The 19,322-nt window shown below is 38.3% G+C and overlaps 3 protein-coding genes across 3 annotated transcripts; 2 read left to right on the top strand and 1 right to left on the bottom strand.

Annotated features, from left to right (window-relative positions):
* Positions 1-3,849: 3,849 nt before the first annotated feature.
* LOC132171719 (probable galacturonosyltransferase-like 7) lies at positions 3,850-6,852 on the top strand. Its single transcript, XM_059583103.1, has 2 exons — positions 3,850-5,049; positions 6,554-6,852. Exon 1 carries the CDS (start codon positions 3,935-3,937, stop codon positions 5,027-5,029), a length of 1,095 nt encoding a protein of 364 aa, XP_059439086.1. The 5' UTR covers positions 3,850-3,934; the 3' UTR covers positions 5,030-5,049; positions 6,554-6,852.
* Positions 6,853-9,721: 2,869 nt separating this feature from the next.
* On the bottom strand, positions 9,722-14,152 carry LOC132171718 (cellulose synthase-like protein D5). Its single transcript, XM_059583102.1, has 3 exons — positions 12,973-14,152; positions 11,894-12,698; positions 9,722-11,815 (listed from the first exon to the last, which is right to left on the bottom strand). Exons 1-3 carry the CDS (start codon positions 13,929-13,931, stop codon positions 10,037-10,039), a joined length of 3,543 nt encoding a protein of 1,180 aa, XP_059439085.1. The 5' UTR covers positions 13,932-14,152; the 3' UTR covers positions 9,722-10,036.
* A 3,018-nt stretch (positions 14,153-17,170) lies between these two features.
* LOC132171653 (pentatricopeptide repeat-containing protein At2g41080-like) lies at positions 17,171-19,305 on the top strand. Its single transcript, XM_059583027.1, has one exon. It carries the CDS (start codon positions 17,254-17,256, stop codon positions 19,282-19,284), a length of 2,031 nt encoding a protein of 676 aa, XP_059439010.1. The 5' UTR covers positions 17,171-17,253; the 3' UTR covers positions 19,285-19,305.
* The last annotated feature ends 17 nt before the right edge of the window (positions 19,306-19,322 follow it).

Raw genomic sequence — 19,322 nt, 5'->3', positions numbered from 1 at the left:
TCTTGGTAAGCTCATTGACACCTTGGGACGGTGCTTAGAACGAGTCGGTGGGCTAGTGGGGATGCAGTCTTTTTCGGGCACGATGGACAATGTAATTGATGGATCAAGTCATAATCCAAAAATAAGATCTTTTCAGGACTAGGATTATGATATTAGCCTAGTAGATCAAACTAGGGATATGATATCTCGCAGACGAAGGAGCCATTGCATATGAGGATAAATTTCAAGAGGACCTTTTAATGAACATCTTCGAATTGAGAAAATCTCCAATTGAATTTATGAACTCTAAAGATAAAGAAGTCAAGAGACAAAGAACTTAAGAGTTAAAGATTTGTAACGTGTGTGGACGTAGGCCGTAGGTCGAACCACCTTAAATCTATGTTTTTTTTTTTTTTTTTTTTTTTACATGTCTACACAAGAGGGAGAGGGGAGATTCGAATTAATGACCTTCGCTTCATTAAGCGTGATTCCAGGCGATTGAGTTACCTCTTGGTGACATCTCTTCCTTTTCATCTTTTTTTTTTTTTTTTTTTTTTTTTTTTTTTAAATTATAAGTTATAATAGGCTGTACTTAATATCTTTTTATAATAAAAGTTTCACTCAATTTCTTAAATAATAATAATAATGTTAGAGGGACAAACCAATTTTAATGGATAAGTATAATAGAATAAACCAATAAGGCGTTGAGGCATTTTTTTAATTTTTTAATTTTTTTTTTATATGTCCGCATAAGAGGGGGGAGGGGGATTCGAACTAGTTACCTCTACTTCATTAAGTGTGGTCCCAACCGATTGAGCTACCTCTTGGAAACTTTTTAATTTTTTAAGATGCGGCTTTGTACAATACTTGAAAAGGTAAGCCAGAAATCACTATCGGATTACAATTTAAATTCATAATTTTCGGACCAGAAATGCAATTATGGAAAGAAGATAGCTCCGGAAAGTATAATACTATGTAAGAGATTTCTTTACAACTTTCACATGATTCGATAATGCGAAGTAAAAAGTAAACATTAAATTATTAGTATTTTTTTTTTTTAATTTTATTTTTATAAATATTAATTTAATGACTTATTTTTACTATTATATAATTTAATTTACATAATAATTATATAGCAATATACGAAAATTTTGTTTTGCGATATCTTTTAAAAACGCAAATTATTCTTACGAAATCGGAATCCCAAACGTACCATAAATAACATTACTCAATAATAACACAAATATTTGTTTATTTGTGTATTTTTATTTTTTTCATTTAATATGCAGCTTGAAAAGGTAAGTGAGAAATCACTCTCAGATTACAATTTAAATTCACAATTTTCAAACCAGAAATGCAATTATGGAAATAGATAGCTACGGAAAGTATAACACTATTTAGGAGATTTCTTTACAACTTTCGCATCATTCGATAACATGACAGTAAAAAGTAAATATTAAATTATTAGTATTTGTTTTAATTTTAATTTTATAAATATTAATTTAATGAATTACTTTTACTATTATTTAATTTAATTTACATAATAATTATATAGCAATATACTAAATAACATTACTAAAAAAAATAATACAAATATTTGTTTCCAAAATTTTAAGAGATAAGTATTGACCACTGTTAATTACAGTCAGCTCAGCTTCGCTTCTATAAGCATGTATAGTCGTTTCAGGAAAAAAAAAAATACACTTCCTATAGTTTTCGGTGAAGTAGACATTTTTAACCCGCTAGTTTTCACTAATTGCCAAAGTTGACACAGATATTAATCTATAGATATTTCCAAAAAGAAAAATCCAAAAATACAAACCAGGATTGGTGATATCTTTAAAGGACAAAATTTTTCTATAAATTTTCTTGCAATAATTTTCTATAAATTAGTTTGTCATAATTTTTATTGACAAAGAGCAATGCTATAATTATTCGTTTATCCATGTTAATATTGCTTTTAAAATCATAATTTAATCAAAATTTAATAGTGATTTATCTCAAATGTAATAGTAATTTTAAAATTTACATAAAGAGGATAATAAGAGGATAAAAGAATGTTTCTTACATGCTAATTACACACGTCACTTTTAGATGCTTGGTGTCCATCTTTGAAAATATTTTTTTACGAGAAAATAACACTTTTTTTTTTTTTTCTCTTTAAAATTATTAACAAATAACTCAAAACACTTTAAGTTTGTTTGAATTTGGTTTGATTGCCCAAAAAAAGAAAGAAAGAAAGAAAAAAAAAAGCGAGCTCCCGTAATTTTTTCAACGGTTTGTATTTAATTCAACTATATCTTTTACTCATAGAAAGCTTGAAATTAAATTTAGATAGTTAAAAATAAAAACTACAGCAAACAACACCTAAACTAAATCAAGTTTGTTAAAAGTTTTCAAGCTATTTTTATGCTTGGTTTGAAAAATTGTTCTGATGTGACATATATATATATATATATATATATAGAATTGGTTTTTCTTGTTAATACATTTTTAAGATGGTGATTTTTGTTTTTGTTTGAAAAAGTGTTAGGAGTGTTTTGTGTTGTTAATGATTTTGTTTTGGAAAAATAAAACAAAAGAGAAAAAGGAAAAAAATGTTATCAAACATTTTTAACATAAAAATTGAAAAAATAATAGAAAAATGTCGTTAAAGAGACATGTCCAAAACATTTTTGAAGAAATCATATATATTTTACAAAACATTTTTTATTTTATTTTATTAGTAACATGTTTTCTTAAAATAAGCAGATATATTTGATAGTAATTTTTTTTTTTTTTCTCAAACGTGAATTCCATGAAAAACACTTATCCCTTTGATATCCCAACAAAACACTATTTCAAATTAAAATAAATAAAAATTGTCAAAAAATTAATCAAATATATCCCAAAAAATCATAATCACACACCTACCACGAAATGAAAGAAATAATGAAAATAATGAATAAAATAAAGCAATGAGCACCTTCTCCGTTCCAGCTTTTTGCCCCAAAAGCGAAAAAAGTTCACAATAAAAAGTCTGTGAGTGACCCTGCATTTTTTCTTTTTCAGGTGTCATATATAATCATGGACCGACCAAATGCCAGGCTCTCCTTGATAAGGTAGTGTATGACGGCCGAAAGTGGGGCACGAAGCCAATCGGGCGGGTCTCACCCAAACCGGGTGGGGTTTGGTTTTCGGTTTGACCCGGTCAGTAAACAGTATGAGAACACTAGAGAAAGAGTGACGTGTACATACCTCCAAGTGTGGGTTCAGTAGATGCCGGGGACGCAATCGTCATTCGTCATTGTGATACAAGACAAGGACAGCTGGTCCTTTCCTTCCACAAGGCTCTGTCACCAAAACACACGCATTGTATATTACCAACAAAAATAAAAATTAAAAAAACCCAAAAAATGAAAAATGAAAAATCGGATTTATTTTATTTTTTTATATATAAATATTAACCCTTTAAAATCTTTATAATTATGTTTGGCCGTGGATTTCTATGGTGGAAAACGCAAAGCTGGAAAGGAAAGGTCTTTCTCTTTCTCTCTCTCCCTCTCTGTCTGTAAATCTCTCTCTAGAGCTTCACCTTCTGGAGCAAGCAAGAGAGAGTGAGGGGAGAAGAGAGGGAGTAGAGAGAGGCTGAGGCGGCGCATTGTAGCGAAAGGTGCTTATCCTGCGCCCTGGTTGGGGCTCAGAGAGGATGATATTTCTTTCTTCTTCTTCTTCTTCTTCTTCTTCTTCTTCGCTTCGTTCCCACGGCATCCTTTGATTGATTGATAGAAAAAGAACAAAAGCCGAATCGAAGAACAAGAACTTTCTCTGTGTGGATTTTTTTTCTTCTAATACTTTTTCTTTCGGTACAACTCTGGCGGACCTTAAAGGAACCCTAGCGTTCCTCTCCTCGATTCTAGCAGATCGGTTTGATTTCAAGTCAAAGAAGAAGAAGCGGAGGGGGGTTTACACGGTGATGATGCTTTGGATTATGAGGTTCTCCGGCTTCTTCTCCGCGGCAATGGTCATGATCGTCCTCTCGCCTTCTCTCCAGTCATTTCCTCCCGCCGAGGCCATCCGATCGTCTCATCTCGACAACTACCTCCGGTTTCCGGTCCACGAGTCCACCTCTGCTTCCTTCGGTCGCTTTTCCTTCCGAAGAGCCCCCTCATTTCGCAATGCCGATGAATGCGGCTCCGTCGGCTCTGGAACCGAGGTTTGCGATCCGAATTTGGTGCACGTGGCGATCACGCTTGACGTGGAGTACCTCCGTGGCTCGATCGCCGCCGTCCATTCGATCCTGCAGCACTCGCGATGCCCGGAGAGCATATTCTTCCACTTTCTGGTCTCGGAGACGAATCTGAAAACCCTTGTGGAATCCACTTTCCCTCAGTTGAAGTTCAAGGTGTACTACTTCGATCCGCAGATCGTCCGGGGACTAATCTCGACGTCGGTGAGGCAAGCGCTCGAGCAGCCGTTGAACTACGCGAGAAATTACTTGGCGGGTCTGCTCGAGTCCTGCGTGCAGAGAGTGATATACCTGGACTCCGATCTCGTCGTGGTCGACGATATCGCCAAGCTCTGGACCACGAGGCTCGGAAACAGAACGATCGGAGCGCCGGAGTACTGCCATGCCAACTTCACGAAGTACTTCACAGCGGGGTTCTGGTCGAATCGGCGACTCACCCGCGCGTTCAAGGGCCGGAAGCCGTGCTACTTCAACACCGGCGTGATGGTGATAGATCTGGTGCGGTGGAGAGAGGTCGGTTACACGAGTCTCATTGAGCGGTGGATGGAGATCCAGAAGAGCCACCGGATCTACGAGCTCGGGTCTCTCCCGCCGTTCCTGCTGGTCTTCGCGGGATACGTGGCGCCCATCGAGCACCGGTGGAACCAGCACGGCTTAGGTGGCGATAACGTGAGGGGCAGCTGTCGTGACCTTCACCCCGGTCCGGTTAGCCTTTTGCATTGGTCCGGCAGCGGCAAGCCCTGGCTCAGGCTCGATTCCAGGAAGCCCTGCCCGCTGGACGCGCTCTGGGTACCCTACGATTTGTATGGACTTTCTCACTGAACAAAATTACCACTCAGCCGGTAAATTCCCCACCAGGACTGTTTTGTCACTTCTTTTGCTCCCTTCTGATTTTCCATTTTTTACTTCTTCATTATTTTGTGTTTTCTTCTCTTTCTTCTTTTGACCATGACCTCTACGAAATTTTTCTTCCCCTTATTGATTTATATTTATATTTTAGTGTTGTTATTATTATTAACTCATTTCCCAGGAAATTTGTACTCTATTCTATTATTCCTGCATCTGAAAATAAAACCAAAAAAAAGGATATTCAATTTGTTATTGTATATCATGTATAGACTCAGTTTAGATATCGTGTAGCATCGTGGTCATTATTGATTATAGGGCCAAACAGAGCCTGTGTCAAAAAAAAGTTGAAGAAAAGCTGTTCTGCAACTGCAATGGAGGCTGATATTACACGTGGTAGTGGAGACAACGTAAATGACCAAATTGCACTTTTAATATCCATAAACATCAAATTATTTAGGCAAACATCCTGTCTTTGGCTGGTGTCTCTGTCTAGACTGTCTTTGTTCTTTGGAGTTTCCTCTCTTTCTAAGTACATGCTATATTCACCGTCTTCCCTTTCGTTAAAATTGTTGGGGTTTAGGATATAGCATTCAAGGAGTGAGTGGAAGGGTACCCTTTGCAGTATAGGGTGGCTCAAGTGCTGAAGGGTTTGCACTCCACCTATTTTATTTAGCGTGGAAGATATTTGTGAAAATGGTGGAGTGTGATGGGCAAAAGGTGCATTATGTTTAATTGCCGTCGAAGTTGTCCATTTACTTGTAGTGGGTGTGTGTGTCTAGAATGCGCCCGTGGGTGCCGGCTGGAGAGCCAAATTAGGCAAAACAAGAGGGATCGAGGGCATTGGAAGAATCTAATGCATGAGAGATAACATGTGCGCCGCGGTGGCATTGGCGGAAGACTTGTGAGCTACCCTCCCGCTGGTTTCCCTTCGCACACATTGCTGGCATTGGCAATCCCTTGTTCTTCTCGCTTTTTGAAATGGATTTATAATAAATTATCCACCAGAAGAAGAGATTAACTAATAATTGTTAATAAAGTTAATGGTGGCATCAGGGAGGGACCCAGATGACATTGTTGCGTAGGATGTGTCCAGAGTAGGGGTACGGGGGACCGATTCCCTTGGCCCTGGCATCACACGTGGCTTGTGGCATGGAGTCTCGTGGAATCAGGGGCTTACATGTGGTCAGTCTGCTCTATGATTAGATTAGATTGTTCTATATTCATCTTCTGGATTAGTCAGTATAGAGTTTTTTTTTTTTTTTTAATTAAGTATTTAACTTTGTTGGCTGCTAACTTACCGGCTGGGATGCTTAGGTTTAATTTATAATTATAAAAAAAAAATGATTAGGACCCTGCAACAGTCGCTGGGGCCAGGGCCTACACAAAGATGGGTGGTGAAAATCATAAAAGATCAGTCTGACATTGACAGCTTTGCTGTCACAATTATTCTAATCATGTGCTAATTCAATTTTGTTTTTAATCATTTGGTATGGCTAGATTGTTCTAGAAGAGAGGTGGTGGGCAAATTGGCAAATGGGAGCAGGGAAGGGCGACCGACAGACCAATTTCATAGTCAGAAATTCGAAAACCAACCGGTATGTAAATCGGACCATGAGGAGAGAGAAAGACAGCAAAACAGTGAGTAGATTCTTTCCCACCGCCCCAGCACCCCACCTCAAATATGTGTAATTTTTGGGTTAGGAGAGAGTAGGTTATTCATGTGGATGGAATTGGCCGGGGCTTGCTTCATATGTGATAATCCTGATTCTTTTCTTTTTTTCTTTTTTTTTTTGTTGTTGTTGTATCAACTCATTCGGCGTGGTAACAACAACTTGAAGGTTAATAAAAATGATTGCGTAAAATGGGGTTAAAAATGTCATTCAAAGGTACTGAGAGGTACAGCGGCCGTAGACGCGTCAGTTGGTCCACATTTTGCATGCCGATACTGTTCATCTATTATTTTACTCATATTACCTAAATAACATAATAAACCACACCTGGCCTTCAATCTAAACTGAAAGTTTGGACCTCAAGGAATGTCCGAGGTGTCGGTGTCTCAATCTGCCTATGAAAGGGCGGATCACATGGGGTGTTTGTTAATCTAGTTTTGGGACATTTTTTTTTCTGTTTGTTTGTTTATGGTTTGAAAAAAGAGAAATACTTGGCATTGATAGTATTTATCTTGAAAAAAAAAAAAAAAATTTGTTGTGATGTGACATAGAGCTAAAATTTATTTAGAGGGTTTGGTGTTTTTCGTTGTTTGTTTGTATTTTTGTTTTGAGATTAGAAAACAAAAGACAACAGATATTTTTTTTTGAAGGTGTGACACCGTGATATTGAGATCTCCTCAAATTTTATAAAATATGAGATTCTTGAATTTTAAAATCTCAGCTCTCATATTTTGAAAAATTTGAGAGAATCCTAATAGGACACGGTTGTGGTGGGCTCTGGCGCAACTTCTGGAATACATACCCCCGTTTGAGCTTCTGGGTGTAAAACATGTAGAAGTCGTTGTAGCATGTGAGGAAAGGTACAAAAGAAGAAAAGGGGCAAGCACACATGTAAGGGGTGAAAAGGAGGAGGCCACGGGGGACCTTTACAGCTAGAAACAGCCGGCGACTTGATCCGAGGTTGAGGGACCATTAACAACCTGTTGTTCCACCAACACAACTTGTTGTCCAAGTTACATGTATTTTACAACATATTAGAGACCCCCCCAACCTGAAAGTCCAAGGGCGTAGGACGTATACCTTTTTGTACCTAAAAAACCCACATGGTTTGAGCCATAAATGCCCTAAAAATGTGCTATGGATGGTTGGTAGGCCGAGAAAATTCTAAAACAAAAGGAGAAGGGGTCTTAAATATTTCTAGTTTGTAGGGTATAAAGGCAGCATTTGGCTGCTGATGAGTATGCATTCTCCAACTCTCAAAAGCTCCTAACAATGGATTCGATAAGAGTTAGCTGGCCAAGATACCTAGACAGGATGCTAGGTGCAACTCTTATAGCCTTTTGTTTGTCAACACATTTTAAAGTGAGAGAGATGAGAATTCGGTAAAATAGACTATCTGAATTTCTATAAAATTTGAGTAGACTAAGTTAGGATATGAGGATCACATTTTTTATCGTCTTTTAAGTTCTTAGTGCTAGTTGAAGTTATTTTGTCAAAACTTCTTAGAGTGAAGTACTAGAATCGAATGAGGGTTATCTGGAATTAGACTGTTCCAATTTCTATAAAATTCGAATAGCTTAAGAGAGAAAGATGGGGAGAGTCACTTGTCCTTGGCAACCTAAGGTGTCGGGTTTATCTTGTTGGGGCAGGTGAGCCCCGCATCTTCTCTTAAGAGCTAAAATTCGGACAAACTTAATTTCAAGAATCCGAATCTTTCGGAGGGCACCAATGTACTCCAGGTAAAACTAGTTTGCTTCAAACGCAATTCAGTTGACAAGCAAAGGTTTGCTAAGTGAGGCCACGAATAAATATAAGAGGGATAATGGGATATGATGGAAACTTTTCCGAAGTAGAAAGCAAAGAAGTAGACTTGAAGCTTGTGGGCCATTTGCAGCTGGTATCACGAAGTAGGACAAACGACATATGCATCTCCTTGCTAATCCTACTCCAATACAACAATGTACCTCCATCATGATTGTGATCAATGGGACCATTTGAAAAATCGTTACATATGTAACTCTGACTTTTGGAGCCACGCACGCACAGCATTTATTAATGCACATACTAGGGATGGCTAAGTTCTTGAGCTTGGTTGTCCACCCTCGGGGACTATAATCTACTCCATCGAACTATTTTACGGTTTAAATTAAATTTTACTAATTTAATAGTATATATGTTACCACATAGCGAATATAAGTAATAAAATAAAATAAAATTAGACCGTAATATGATTCTTCTCCATTTTACACGAACTTGAGGGGTTTCTTTTTGGTTTCGTACGAATAGTTGCGGTTGTGAATAAGCAAGTAAACAGCATTTTCAGGAGGATGGCTCCTAATAATTATGTGGGACATTAACGACTACTGACATATGCAATGCGCAATATATGCCAAATTAAGATGTATGATGAGATTGTAAGCATGGAGCACCTTATGAGAAGTGCCATGAATGGCCAAATTTGGCATCTAGTTGAGAAGACACTGGCAAGATGGATCAAGAATCTTATCACCTTTCAGTGTCCTTTTTCTGCCATCACAAAAGCTAGTTGCAAGAAAACAGAGGACAGGACAATGCTTTGAGCAAGACTGTTATGTGCAATTATACAAAGACCATTGAATATTGATAATGGGATGATCGGGAAGAAAATGTGGGGGAATTCAGCATAAGAAGATTTTTATAGGATTTTACCATTTTGCCTGCTCTTGATGCAGTGAGAGCGACAGATTCAGGAAAACAATTTGTAAATATGCTCAATACAATTTATATGAAGCTTGAGATTGCCCAGTGCTGTTAATTGCAGAGGACAGGACAATGCTTTGAGCAAGACTGTTATGTGCAATTATACAAAGACCATTGAATATTGATAATGGGATGATCGTGAAGAAAATGTGGGGGAATTCAGCATAAGAAGATTTTTATAGGATTTTACCCTTTTGCCTGCTCTTGATGCAGTAAGAGCGACAGATTCAGGAAAACAATTTATAAATATGCTCAATACAATTTATATGAAGCTTGAGATTGCCCAGTGCTGTTAATTGTCTGTCTAAATCAGTCTCAGAACATAATAAAATCATTTGTTAATGGTTTTAGAAGAGAGATAACAACAGAAGCTCCTTGAAATATGAAATGGGCAACCCACTACCATTCAAAATTACAGAGGAGTATTAGAAAAAAAGAAAGAAAGAATCAGAGTGCAAGCCAATAACATTCAATGTGAAAACAACAAAACTAGTAACTACAACATGAAGCTGAGGAACTTCATTTCTGTTGGCTGCAACTGGATTTACAGCTGCCAAGGAAGGACATTCATTCAAGGGAACTGGAACTTCATGTAATCCTGTGTGGCAGAAGGAGGACTAATATACACCCAAAGCAAAGAAATAATGATGGAGAGCAATCCAGACCAGACAAAGACAATGGTTGGAACCCTTCCCCTCCTTCCCATCAACCCCTTTGCAAATGGATAGAGATGGCACAACACCCAGAAGCTGAAGAACACCCCTCCAATGAGCTTGCTCCACTCAGGGAATTGGCTGTACATTGTTCTGGATGCTCCAACAGCAATTGCAATCATGTTCACCATTATGATTGTGATTGGAGGGATCATTAAGAAGCTCCACTTAACCTCATATAGATCTGCAAATTCCTCATCTCCATCTTCAGGAGTGTTGGCCTTTGAGGTCAATGTGAATGAGATGTCGACTCCCGCTATAACCTTCAATAATCCTTGTAGCACAGCAGCAGGATGGGCACTCGTTCCGCCGATCAACCAAAACTGTTCGTTTCGCCACCAATCATGGAGAGTGATGCCAGACCATTTGATTTCAAGAATTGCTAGCATGCACAAGGTGAGGGTGATGGCCAACAAGAACACTAGAAAGGTCACACTGAGGGATTGGACTATGAACTGCCCTGAAAATAGAGAAACTGCAGGCAAGAAGCAATAGACTATGAGAAACAAGGATGTGAAAGGGTACATTCCCACATTGAAATATGCAACCCTCTGCAAGAATTTCATTCGGCGACTCGCGAATAATGCATTGTTTCTTGAGAAGAAAATCTCAACCGACCCTGTCGCCCATCGAAGCACTTGGTGTAGCCTGTCTGTCAGATTAATAGGAGCTGTCCCTCTGAATGCATCCCTTTTGGTAACACAGTACACTGATCTCCACCCTCTATTGTGCATTCTATAACCAGTTACCACATCTTCTGTTACAGAACCATATATCCATCCCACCCTTTTTCCCCACTCAGTTTTGTCCTCATAGAAGCAAGAAATAACACTTATCGCCTCTGCCACAGTTGCAGCATCTAAAGGTTCACGAGGCACTGCAAGAGAACCGGCTGGCCTGCCTTGCTTGCCTTTCCCTTGTAAATCTTGAAGCAACCTTCCCTGGTATTCTGCTACTGGGATAGACGCAGCCAGAGAATTAGAGTTACCAAACCTTTTGGGAAGAAGCAAGGACTCAATATCCGCATCATCATCGACATCATTGTAATCCTCATTGATGGGCAAAGCTATTTCATCCTCTTCCTTCTTTGCCACCTTGGCCTTCCTTAAAAACAACTTGATTTTCCTTCTACCAAACCACCCGTGGTGTTCTGTGGCTCTAGGAGGACTAAACCCATAAAGTGCAGTTCTTCTGAAAATGCAGCCAGTCCCTACATACATTGGACCCTGGAGCCCATCCAGAGCTCTCATGCTTACATCAAAGAACACTGTATTGTGATTTGCATACCGATCATTTGGATCAATACCCTCAAACCTTTGTGGGAATTGAACATAACAGATCCTATCACCTCCCCTATCAAGCATAAAGCACATTCCTTCCCTGAGAGCGAAGGAGTTGTAAATGTAGTGATCGCAGTCAAGATTAAGAATGAATGGGCCATTTGACATGATTGCACTGGTTCTCACAAGTGCATTCATGGCTCCAGCTTTCTTGTTGTGATCATAACCCGGCCTCTTCTCACGGGACACGTAAACCAGCATCGGTAATCTAATATCAACCTCAGTTGTGTCAATCAAATTCTCCCCATCTGCTTCTGCACCATAAACCGGTTCTGCACTTGGGGGAGCTAGCATTGCCTGCAGAGAAAGACAAAAGTTTAGTGCTTGAAAAGAAAATCGTGAGCAATTCTGTAAATCTAATGTGAAGAGAATTACCTGGATAACACCAGCATGATCCCCTCTTGAGTGTTCTGCCTCTGCTGAAGCCCATGTTCCAGCCCAATGAGAACCATCTGACATCCAAGTAGCCTTAGGAACATTAACGGGTTGAGAAAGATTGCCCCCCATTTCCATCTGTTTCTTCTTCACTCGGAGCTCTTCGTGCGCGTTGTAAGCGTCAGATCTTCGTCTAATAGACTCCGGTAAGGAATTTATTCTCACCTTGAATTCATCATACTCTCTCTTCACCCGCCTCCTCTCCCTTACGAAATCAAGTCGTACTTTGTTCTTAAGAAAATCGCGCTTCTGCCCAAAATACGCCTCAGGATTCCTCGGTTGTATCCCGTGTTTTCGGCAAAAAGGAACCCAAATTCTTGCAAAGCTGGCAGTTTCAGCAAGTGCTTCAAATGTCAACAGAGCTCCACCATCATCCGACAAGTAACACGCGAGCTTTTCCACTGGATAATCAACGGCAAGGATGGAGAGAATGGTGTTTGCTGTGACAAGAGGAGGCTCTTTTTCTGGGTCCGCTGTAGAAACAAATATATCAATCCCTGGAAGGTCAGACCGCCCTTTGGGGTTACGAAGGTTCGGGGATTCGAATCGTTCTTTAAGAACAGAGAGGTCAGTGACTCTGTTTACAGGGCAGAGCTTAGGGAGTTGATCCAGAAGCCATGAAAACGCAAACCAGAGCTCGCAGACAGTGGACATTCCCCACAACCACATTGCGTCGCGATTAGGGTGTCGAATCCTCCAAGTAAGAAAGAATCCGAGGGCGACAAGACGTAGCAGAATAAGTAATCTGCAGAGAAACAAGTACCAATTTTTGATATTCAGATTTCAATCACAAACAGAGTGAAAACAAATAACTTAGCAAAAGAATAAATAGCCATAACAGCACACCAAGCCAGACTGAAACAATCACCATATGTAATCTATGAAATGAAGAGCCGTTAAACTTATAAAAATTGATCACCCATCTTCTAATACTAATTGAAACGTGCATATTTCATCGAAGTAAAAAATTATACTTGAGAAGAATGGAAGAGAACCGAGTAATCCAGAGTTAAACTTACCTATATGGACTGAGAATTGCAGCAGAAATCCCAACTTTCCTTGTCAAAGGCCTCCTGCTTCTCTCTCCAAAATCCGGCGGGTTTTCAAACCCATTAGCCCCAGATCCGAACCCGTACCCATCTTTAGGCCAAACCGCGTTCCCATACCCGTACGTCCCCTTTGTCTCGAACAGCCACCGGGCATGATCGAAATCCGGCGGATGGTTTTGTTGTGCCTTAAACGATTTCACCAGGGAAAGCCGCTTGTCGAGCTTGAACTCTGCCATAGAAGGTAATGGCAAGGCCTGGTCCTCTGCTTCAGACCCTGGCTCATCGTCCTCATCATCTTCTTCATCTTCGTCATCGCTGGCATCCTTATAAGGCTCTTTGCACCCAGGACACCTCCCTCCTCCACTTCCCACACAATCCAAGTAACAATCCCTGCAAATCTTGAACCCGCATTCACACAAACCCCGATTTGATTTCTTCCCGTGAATCGCCTTCTCATCACAACCCTTCATCCCACAAATTAGTCCTGATTTCACCACCGGCTCAGCCTGGTCCATCGAGCACTCGATCACGTGCCCGCGGGTGACCGAATTGTACCCGCCAGTAAAAATAGTACCCGAAATGAAGCTTCTCTCGGGCTTTTCAGCACTCCTTCCATCTCCGGCGAGACTAGTCTGAGAGGCTGACATGGGCTGGTGATCCGGGGTGGGAGGCATATGCACTGTGTAACTCACATACTCTGAGCTCACCTCCTCTGCGGTGGTCTCGTCCTTTGACATCGAGCTGTACTTTCCACCGCTCGAAGCGCGCCGGTTGGCTCGGCTACTGAGCGGCGAATTGGGGTTGTTCGAGACCGAAGCACGCGGTACCGGACTGGTTAACCCCATGCTTCTAATCCCTCCCACTTTTCCTCCAGATGACACCGTAATGGTCACTGGAGAGGAAGACGGCGAGGAAGCCGATTTCACCATTTTAAAATCAAGTTTTTCCCTTTCACTTTCCGGGAAAGAAAGAGAAAATGCACTTGGGATGATATGAAAGAAAGCACGCAGATGGACAAAAAGGAAGGAGAGAAAGAGAAAACCTCAAATACCCATAACGCAAAAAACGGAAAATTTTCGATTTTGAAGTGAAAGGTGGTGAACAGCAGAGGTAGCTGAGAGACTTGAGGATGAGAGAGTATGAGTAAGAAGAAAAAGAAGAAGAAGAAGAAGCACTTTGGGGCAACGGTCGAATTTGAATCCTGAGTGAGAAAGGGATTATTGGGGTTTGTGTCAGATAGGATTAAATTTTTCAACGGTCGAATGATCTCGACCGTGGATTAGGAGAGATCCTGCGGTTGCTTTTTAACTGAAACGGCCGGTCCATGTTTTGAAGAAAAAAGTCAAAAAAGCTTACGGCTTCCCGACTTCAACGGTCGAATAAACTAAAAGTTTTAAGGGGCAAATGGTATTATTTATTGCTTTGTAGGGTCAGAGTGATGTTTAGGGCTTTTAGCAAATAAAGTTCATATTTTTAACACCGTCCTCCTTAAAGTCTATTCTTTTTGGTTTTAAAATTCAAAATTTTAACCTTAAAAAAAAAACAATTCAGACAGTTTTTCTTCAAATTGGGTTAGAGAAATTTCTTTCAATCTAATCTATAAAAATGACATGTGTCTTTTTTTTTTTAATAACATATGAGATGCACATGAGTTTTTAAGAAAATGTATTACAACTTTGTCCATTCTATTAAAAAAAATATGTGCATCTCAAATGTTAAGAGACACATCTCACTTTTATAAACTAGGTTAAAGAAAATTCTTCCAACCCAGTTAAAAAAAAAAAACTTTGTCTATGATGCATGACTTCTTGTTTCTAATAAGTTTTCGAATTTTTTTTTTTTAGGTGAGAGTTTATTCGAGAATCTACAAATGGATCTTGAACATTATTGAAATAATTTTAGTGTGTGTACTTTCTTTCTCTTTGCTTTCTCTCATTTTTTAGATATATCTTTTTTGAAAAATGTTTGGGTACTATACTAAGTACTACAATTTCTATTACAACGTCTTACAAATTTTTCTTGTAGTCCACTAGTGTAATGTAGCACAATATGAGTGAAAAGATTAAGCAATAAAATTTGGTAGGTAAATTAAATTATTTAGTAACTACCGCAATAAATGTCATATGGATAGCTGTGTTAATTTGTAGTAAAAGTTGTAGGATCTCTATTAACACTCATAATTTGTTTTCCCCCTCATAAGCATTTACCTTTCATAGATATAGATTTTAGAAAAAACTCCACTTAACTCCCTTTACTTTCATCACTTTTGTAATATATTTCTTAAAATTTAAAAACTCTCAATTTAATGTTTCAAACTTTCAATTTTTTGCAATCCAACCCCTCCCCGTTAAAATTTGGGGTTAAATCAAACGTTCAAAGGATAATGACCCCTATAGCCCTGTAAACTTTATAAAATTACAAAATTGTCCTTAAATTACCATTAGTATATAGATTTTAGAGAAAACTTCACTTAACTTCCTTAACTTTATAAAAGTACAAAATTATCCTTATAGCCCTTTCATAGATATAAATTTTAAAGAAAACTTCACTCAACTCTCTGAACTTCCATTACTTTTACAATTTCTTTCTTTAAATTCAAAAATTCTTAATTTAGTGTATCAAACTTTTTATTTTTTGCAATCACACCCCTCCCATTAGGGTTTGCAGTTAAATCAAACATTCAAAAGGATAAAATGACCCTTATAGCCCTACTTTATAAAATTACAACATTATCTTTAAATTACGATTAATTTTTTTTTAAAAAGGGTATTTTGGAAATTTCTCACCCATTGTTAGGGTTTAATGGAAAATTCTTACAGAAGGATGATATTGCAAATTTTTTAAAGTTCGATACATTAAATTGAGAGTTTTTGAACTTTGAAAAAAAATTGCAAAAGTGATGAAAATTTAGAAAAGTAAACTTTCCCTATATTTAATTTATTTATTTTATAACTTTCGAGACGGCTTCCCTAGTGCATTTTGAGTTTGCCATGGGCCAATATGGATCCATTTTGATTACCTAAGATAAAAAAAGAAGAAAAAAGAAAAAAAAAGAAAGAAAAGGATTCATATAGTAGGTGTCCTTTGGGTTTGTCTTGATAATTTTGGAATGCTATACGCCTTCATCTTTTCCTTTCTTAAGCAAGCTGAGATGATCTTTGAGTTGGTTTGGTAAAATCTTTGATAAGGATGAAGTTTTTACTAATAAGATTAAAAAATAAAAAAAAGTAGCTTCAATTATGGGTAAGACATATTCCCAACTTCAACAGAGAGAACGAGGTGGTGAGAAAAATAGGATAAATCATACACATCAAGAAAATTTAGGTCACTTTGGATGAAAATATTCTTCATGTCAAATGAAATAGAGATGATTCATTTTACGGTCAAAATTTTATTTTGTTATATCTAATAAAGTTTTTAAAGGTGCTACGTCTTTAAAATCATAGGCCATCCTTTATAATGTTGACAATTGACTTGCTTTTGACTGAATTATTATTATTTTTTTAACATAAAATATATTTATTGATAAGTCAACCCGGGCCAATTGCTCTTAAATTACAATATCGTAGTCCATAGATGCAATTTAGAATCTCTTCGATAGACATTATTCATTACACAAATAATAGCCACTCTAGCTAAAACAAGACTGAATTGCTAAACCATTGAGAGATTTTTTTTTTTTTTGGTAAAGAAAATTACATTTCATCATCCTAAATTATCAATGCATTTGTAATTAATTCTACAACAAACTATTAATCGTTTCGATCAGTATCTAAAATTATTCTAATTCCATATTGAATTATTAATTTATTCCAATTAGTATCCAAACTATTGTAATGTGTCTTTATTACAAAATTCACTTTTTTATTTTTTTTTATTTTTTATTTTTTAACTTTGTTTCCACAAGTGACAGGTCACATGTTAGGGCAAGTTTTGTATTTGTCATCGCCCAATGCCTTATACGAATAGAAAATGATAAAATTTATTTATTTTTTAATTATTTTTTATAGTGGATGAATAACTTTATTATTAAATTTGCATGAAATTTATATAAGTCTATAAATTTAATAATTGATTTTTTAAATTTAAAAAAAAAAAAAAGAAAAAAGAAAAAATTCATTTAAATGATTTTTCTCCACAGACATCGCCAAAACTGCCAAAACTTTTAGCGACTCTGTCTCTAATAGGTGATGTGTTGTCTCTTCAACATTGTTTCCACTGCTCACAGAAGGGCGAAGGCAAACCAAATGTATGGGCAAGTGTTGTCTCTGTTCTCTCGGCTTCTCTTCCTTACTCAGTGCCCTGAACAACCCAAAACTCTTTTTCTCCACAAACACCGCCAAAACCCCCTATAAACTTAGCGACTCTGTCTCTAAATATAGAGAAGAGTTCAACAACCTCTGCTCCAGAGGCCGCGTAAAAGAAGCGTTTGAGAGGTTCAAATCTGAGATATTTTCAGACCCACCTCTCTTCTCTAATCTCGTCCAGGCATGCATACCCCCAAAGGCTGTATCAGTAGGAAGACAGCTCCATTCTATGATAATTACATCTGGGTGTTCCTCAGACAAGTTTGTTTCCAATCACCTCCTCAACATGTACTCCAAAATCGGAGATTTACAAACGGCTGTGAAACTGTTTGATAATATGTCTAAAAGAAACATAATGTCTTGTAACATTTTGATTAATGGGTATGTGCAAGGTGGAAATTTGGAGAGTGCCCAGAAGGTGTTTGATGAAATGTCTGAGAGAAATGTGGCGACATGGAATGCGATGGTCATGGGGTTAACCCAATTCGAGTTTAATGAACAGGGGCTGAGTTTGTTTTCAGAAATGCACGAGTTGGGGTTTTTGCCTGATGAGTTCACTCTGGGAAGTGTGCTCAGGGGGTGTGCAGGGTTGAGAGCTTGTGATGCAGGGCGGCAGATTCATGCATATGTGGTGAAATGTGGGTTTGTGTTAAATTTGGTTGTTGGGAGTTCTTTGGCTCATATGTATATGAAGTCTGGAAGCTTAGAAGAAGGAGAGAAAGTGATTAAGTTGATGCCAACTCGCAATGTGGTTGCTTGGAATACGCTTATTGCGGGAAAAGCTCAAAATGGGCATTCTGAGGAAGTGCTGGAGCAGTATAATATGATGAAAATGGCAGGTTTTGGACCCGATAAGATTACATTTGTGAGTGTTATTAGTGCATGTTCGGACCTGGCAACACTTGGACAGGGTCAACAGATTCATGCTGAAGCAATCAAAGCTGGGGCTTGTTCAGTAGTTGCTGTGATTTCCTCATTAATTAGCATGTATTCAAGATGTGGGAGTTTGGAAGACTCCGTGAAAGCTTTCTTGGAATGCGAACAGATGGATGTTGTTTCGTGGACTGCTATGATTGTTGCTTATGGGTTTCACGGGAAAGGAGAGGAAGCCATCAGACTGTTTGAACGTATGGAACTAGAAGAGTTGGAGGTGAATGATGTTACATTCCTGAACTTGCTATATGCTTGTAGTCATTCTGGTCTGAAAGATAAAGGGATTGAATTCTTTGACGTGATGGTTAAAAAATATGGACTGAAACCTAGACTAGAACACTATACATGTGTGGTTGACCTGCTTGGTCGGTCTGGCTGTTTGGAGGAAGCAGAGGCTATGATAAGATCAATGCCCATAAAACCAGATGCTATCATATGGAAAACTTTGCTATCTGCCTGCAAAATCCACAAGAATGCAGACATGGCAAAAAGGATTGCTGAGGAAGTTATTAGGCTTTATCCTCTGGAGTCAGCTCCTTATGTGCTACTTTCAAACATTCATGCTTCTGCTAAAAGGTGGCAGGATGTTTCTGAGGTGAGAAAAGCCATGAGAGATAGGAAGGTGAAGAAGGAACCAGGTATAAGCTGGCTGGAAGTGAAAAATGAAGTTCACCAGTTCTACACGGGTGATAAATCCCATCCACAATCGGTGGAGATTGGTTTGTATCTGAAAGAGTTAATATCTGAGATGAAGTTGAGTGGTTATGTGCCTGATACAGGAGCTGTTTTGCATGACATGGATAATGAGGAGAAAGAATACAACTTGGCAAACCATAGTGAAAAGTTGGCAATTGCTTTTGCTTTATTGAACACTCCTACAGGTGTGCCTATAAGGGTGATGAAGAACTTGCGTGTATGCAGTGATTGCCATGTTGCCATAAAGTACATATCGGAGATCAAAAATCGAGATATTATTGTACGTGATGCTAGTAGATTTCACCATTTTAAAGATGGGAAATGTTCTTGTGGAGATTACTGGTAAGAGGATATATCGTTGCCTTACTGCTGATAGGATTACTT

The sequence above is a fragment of the Corylus avellana genome, chromosome ca2, assembly GCF_901000735.1.
Source record: "Corylus avellana chromosome ca2, CavTom2PMs-1.0".
Classification (NCBI taxonomy): Eukaryota; Viridiplantae; Streptophyta; class Magnoliopsida; order Fagales; family Betulaceae; genus Corylus; species Corylus avellana.
Note: the sequence above shows the minus strand (reverse complement) of the source record. Positions and strands in the feature narration are given on the sequence as shown.

Bases quoted from the DNA above. Each gene is read 5' to 3' on its own strand.
- LOC132171719 (XM_059583103.1), top strand. From the start codon at position 3,935: ATGATGCTTTGGATTATGAGGTTCTCCGGCTTCTTCTCCGCGGCAATG.
- LOC132171653 (XM_059583027.1), top strand. From the start codon at position 17,254: ATGGGCAAGTGTTGTCTCTGTTCTCTCGGCTTCTCTTCCTTACTCAGT.
- LOC132171718 (XM_059583102.1), bottom strand. From the start codon at position 13,931: ATGGTGAAATCGGCTTCCTCGCCGTCTTCCTCTCCAGTGACCATTACG. The intron at 12,699-12,972 runs GTAAGTTTAACT...GTTTCTCTGCAG, and splicing joins GCAATTCTCAGTCCATATAG to ATTACTTATTCTGCTACGTC. The intron at 11,816-11,893 runs GTAATTCTCTTC...CTTTCTCTGCAG, and splicing joins ATCATGCTGGTGTTATCCAG to GCAATGCTAGCTCCCCCAAG.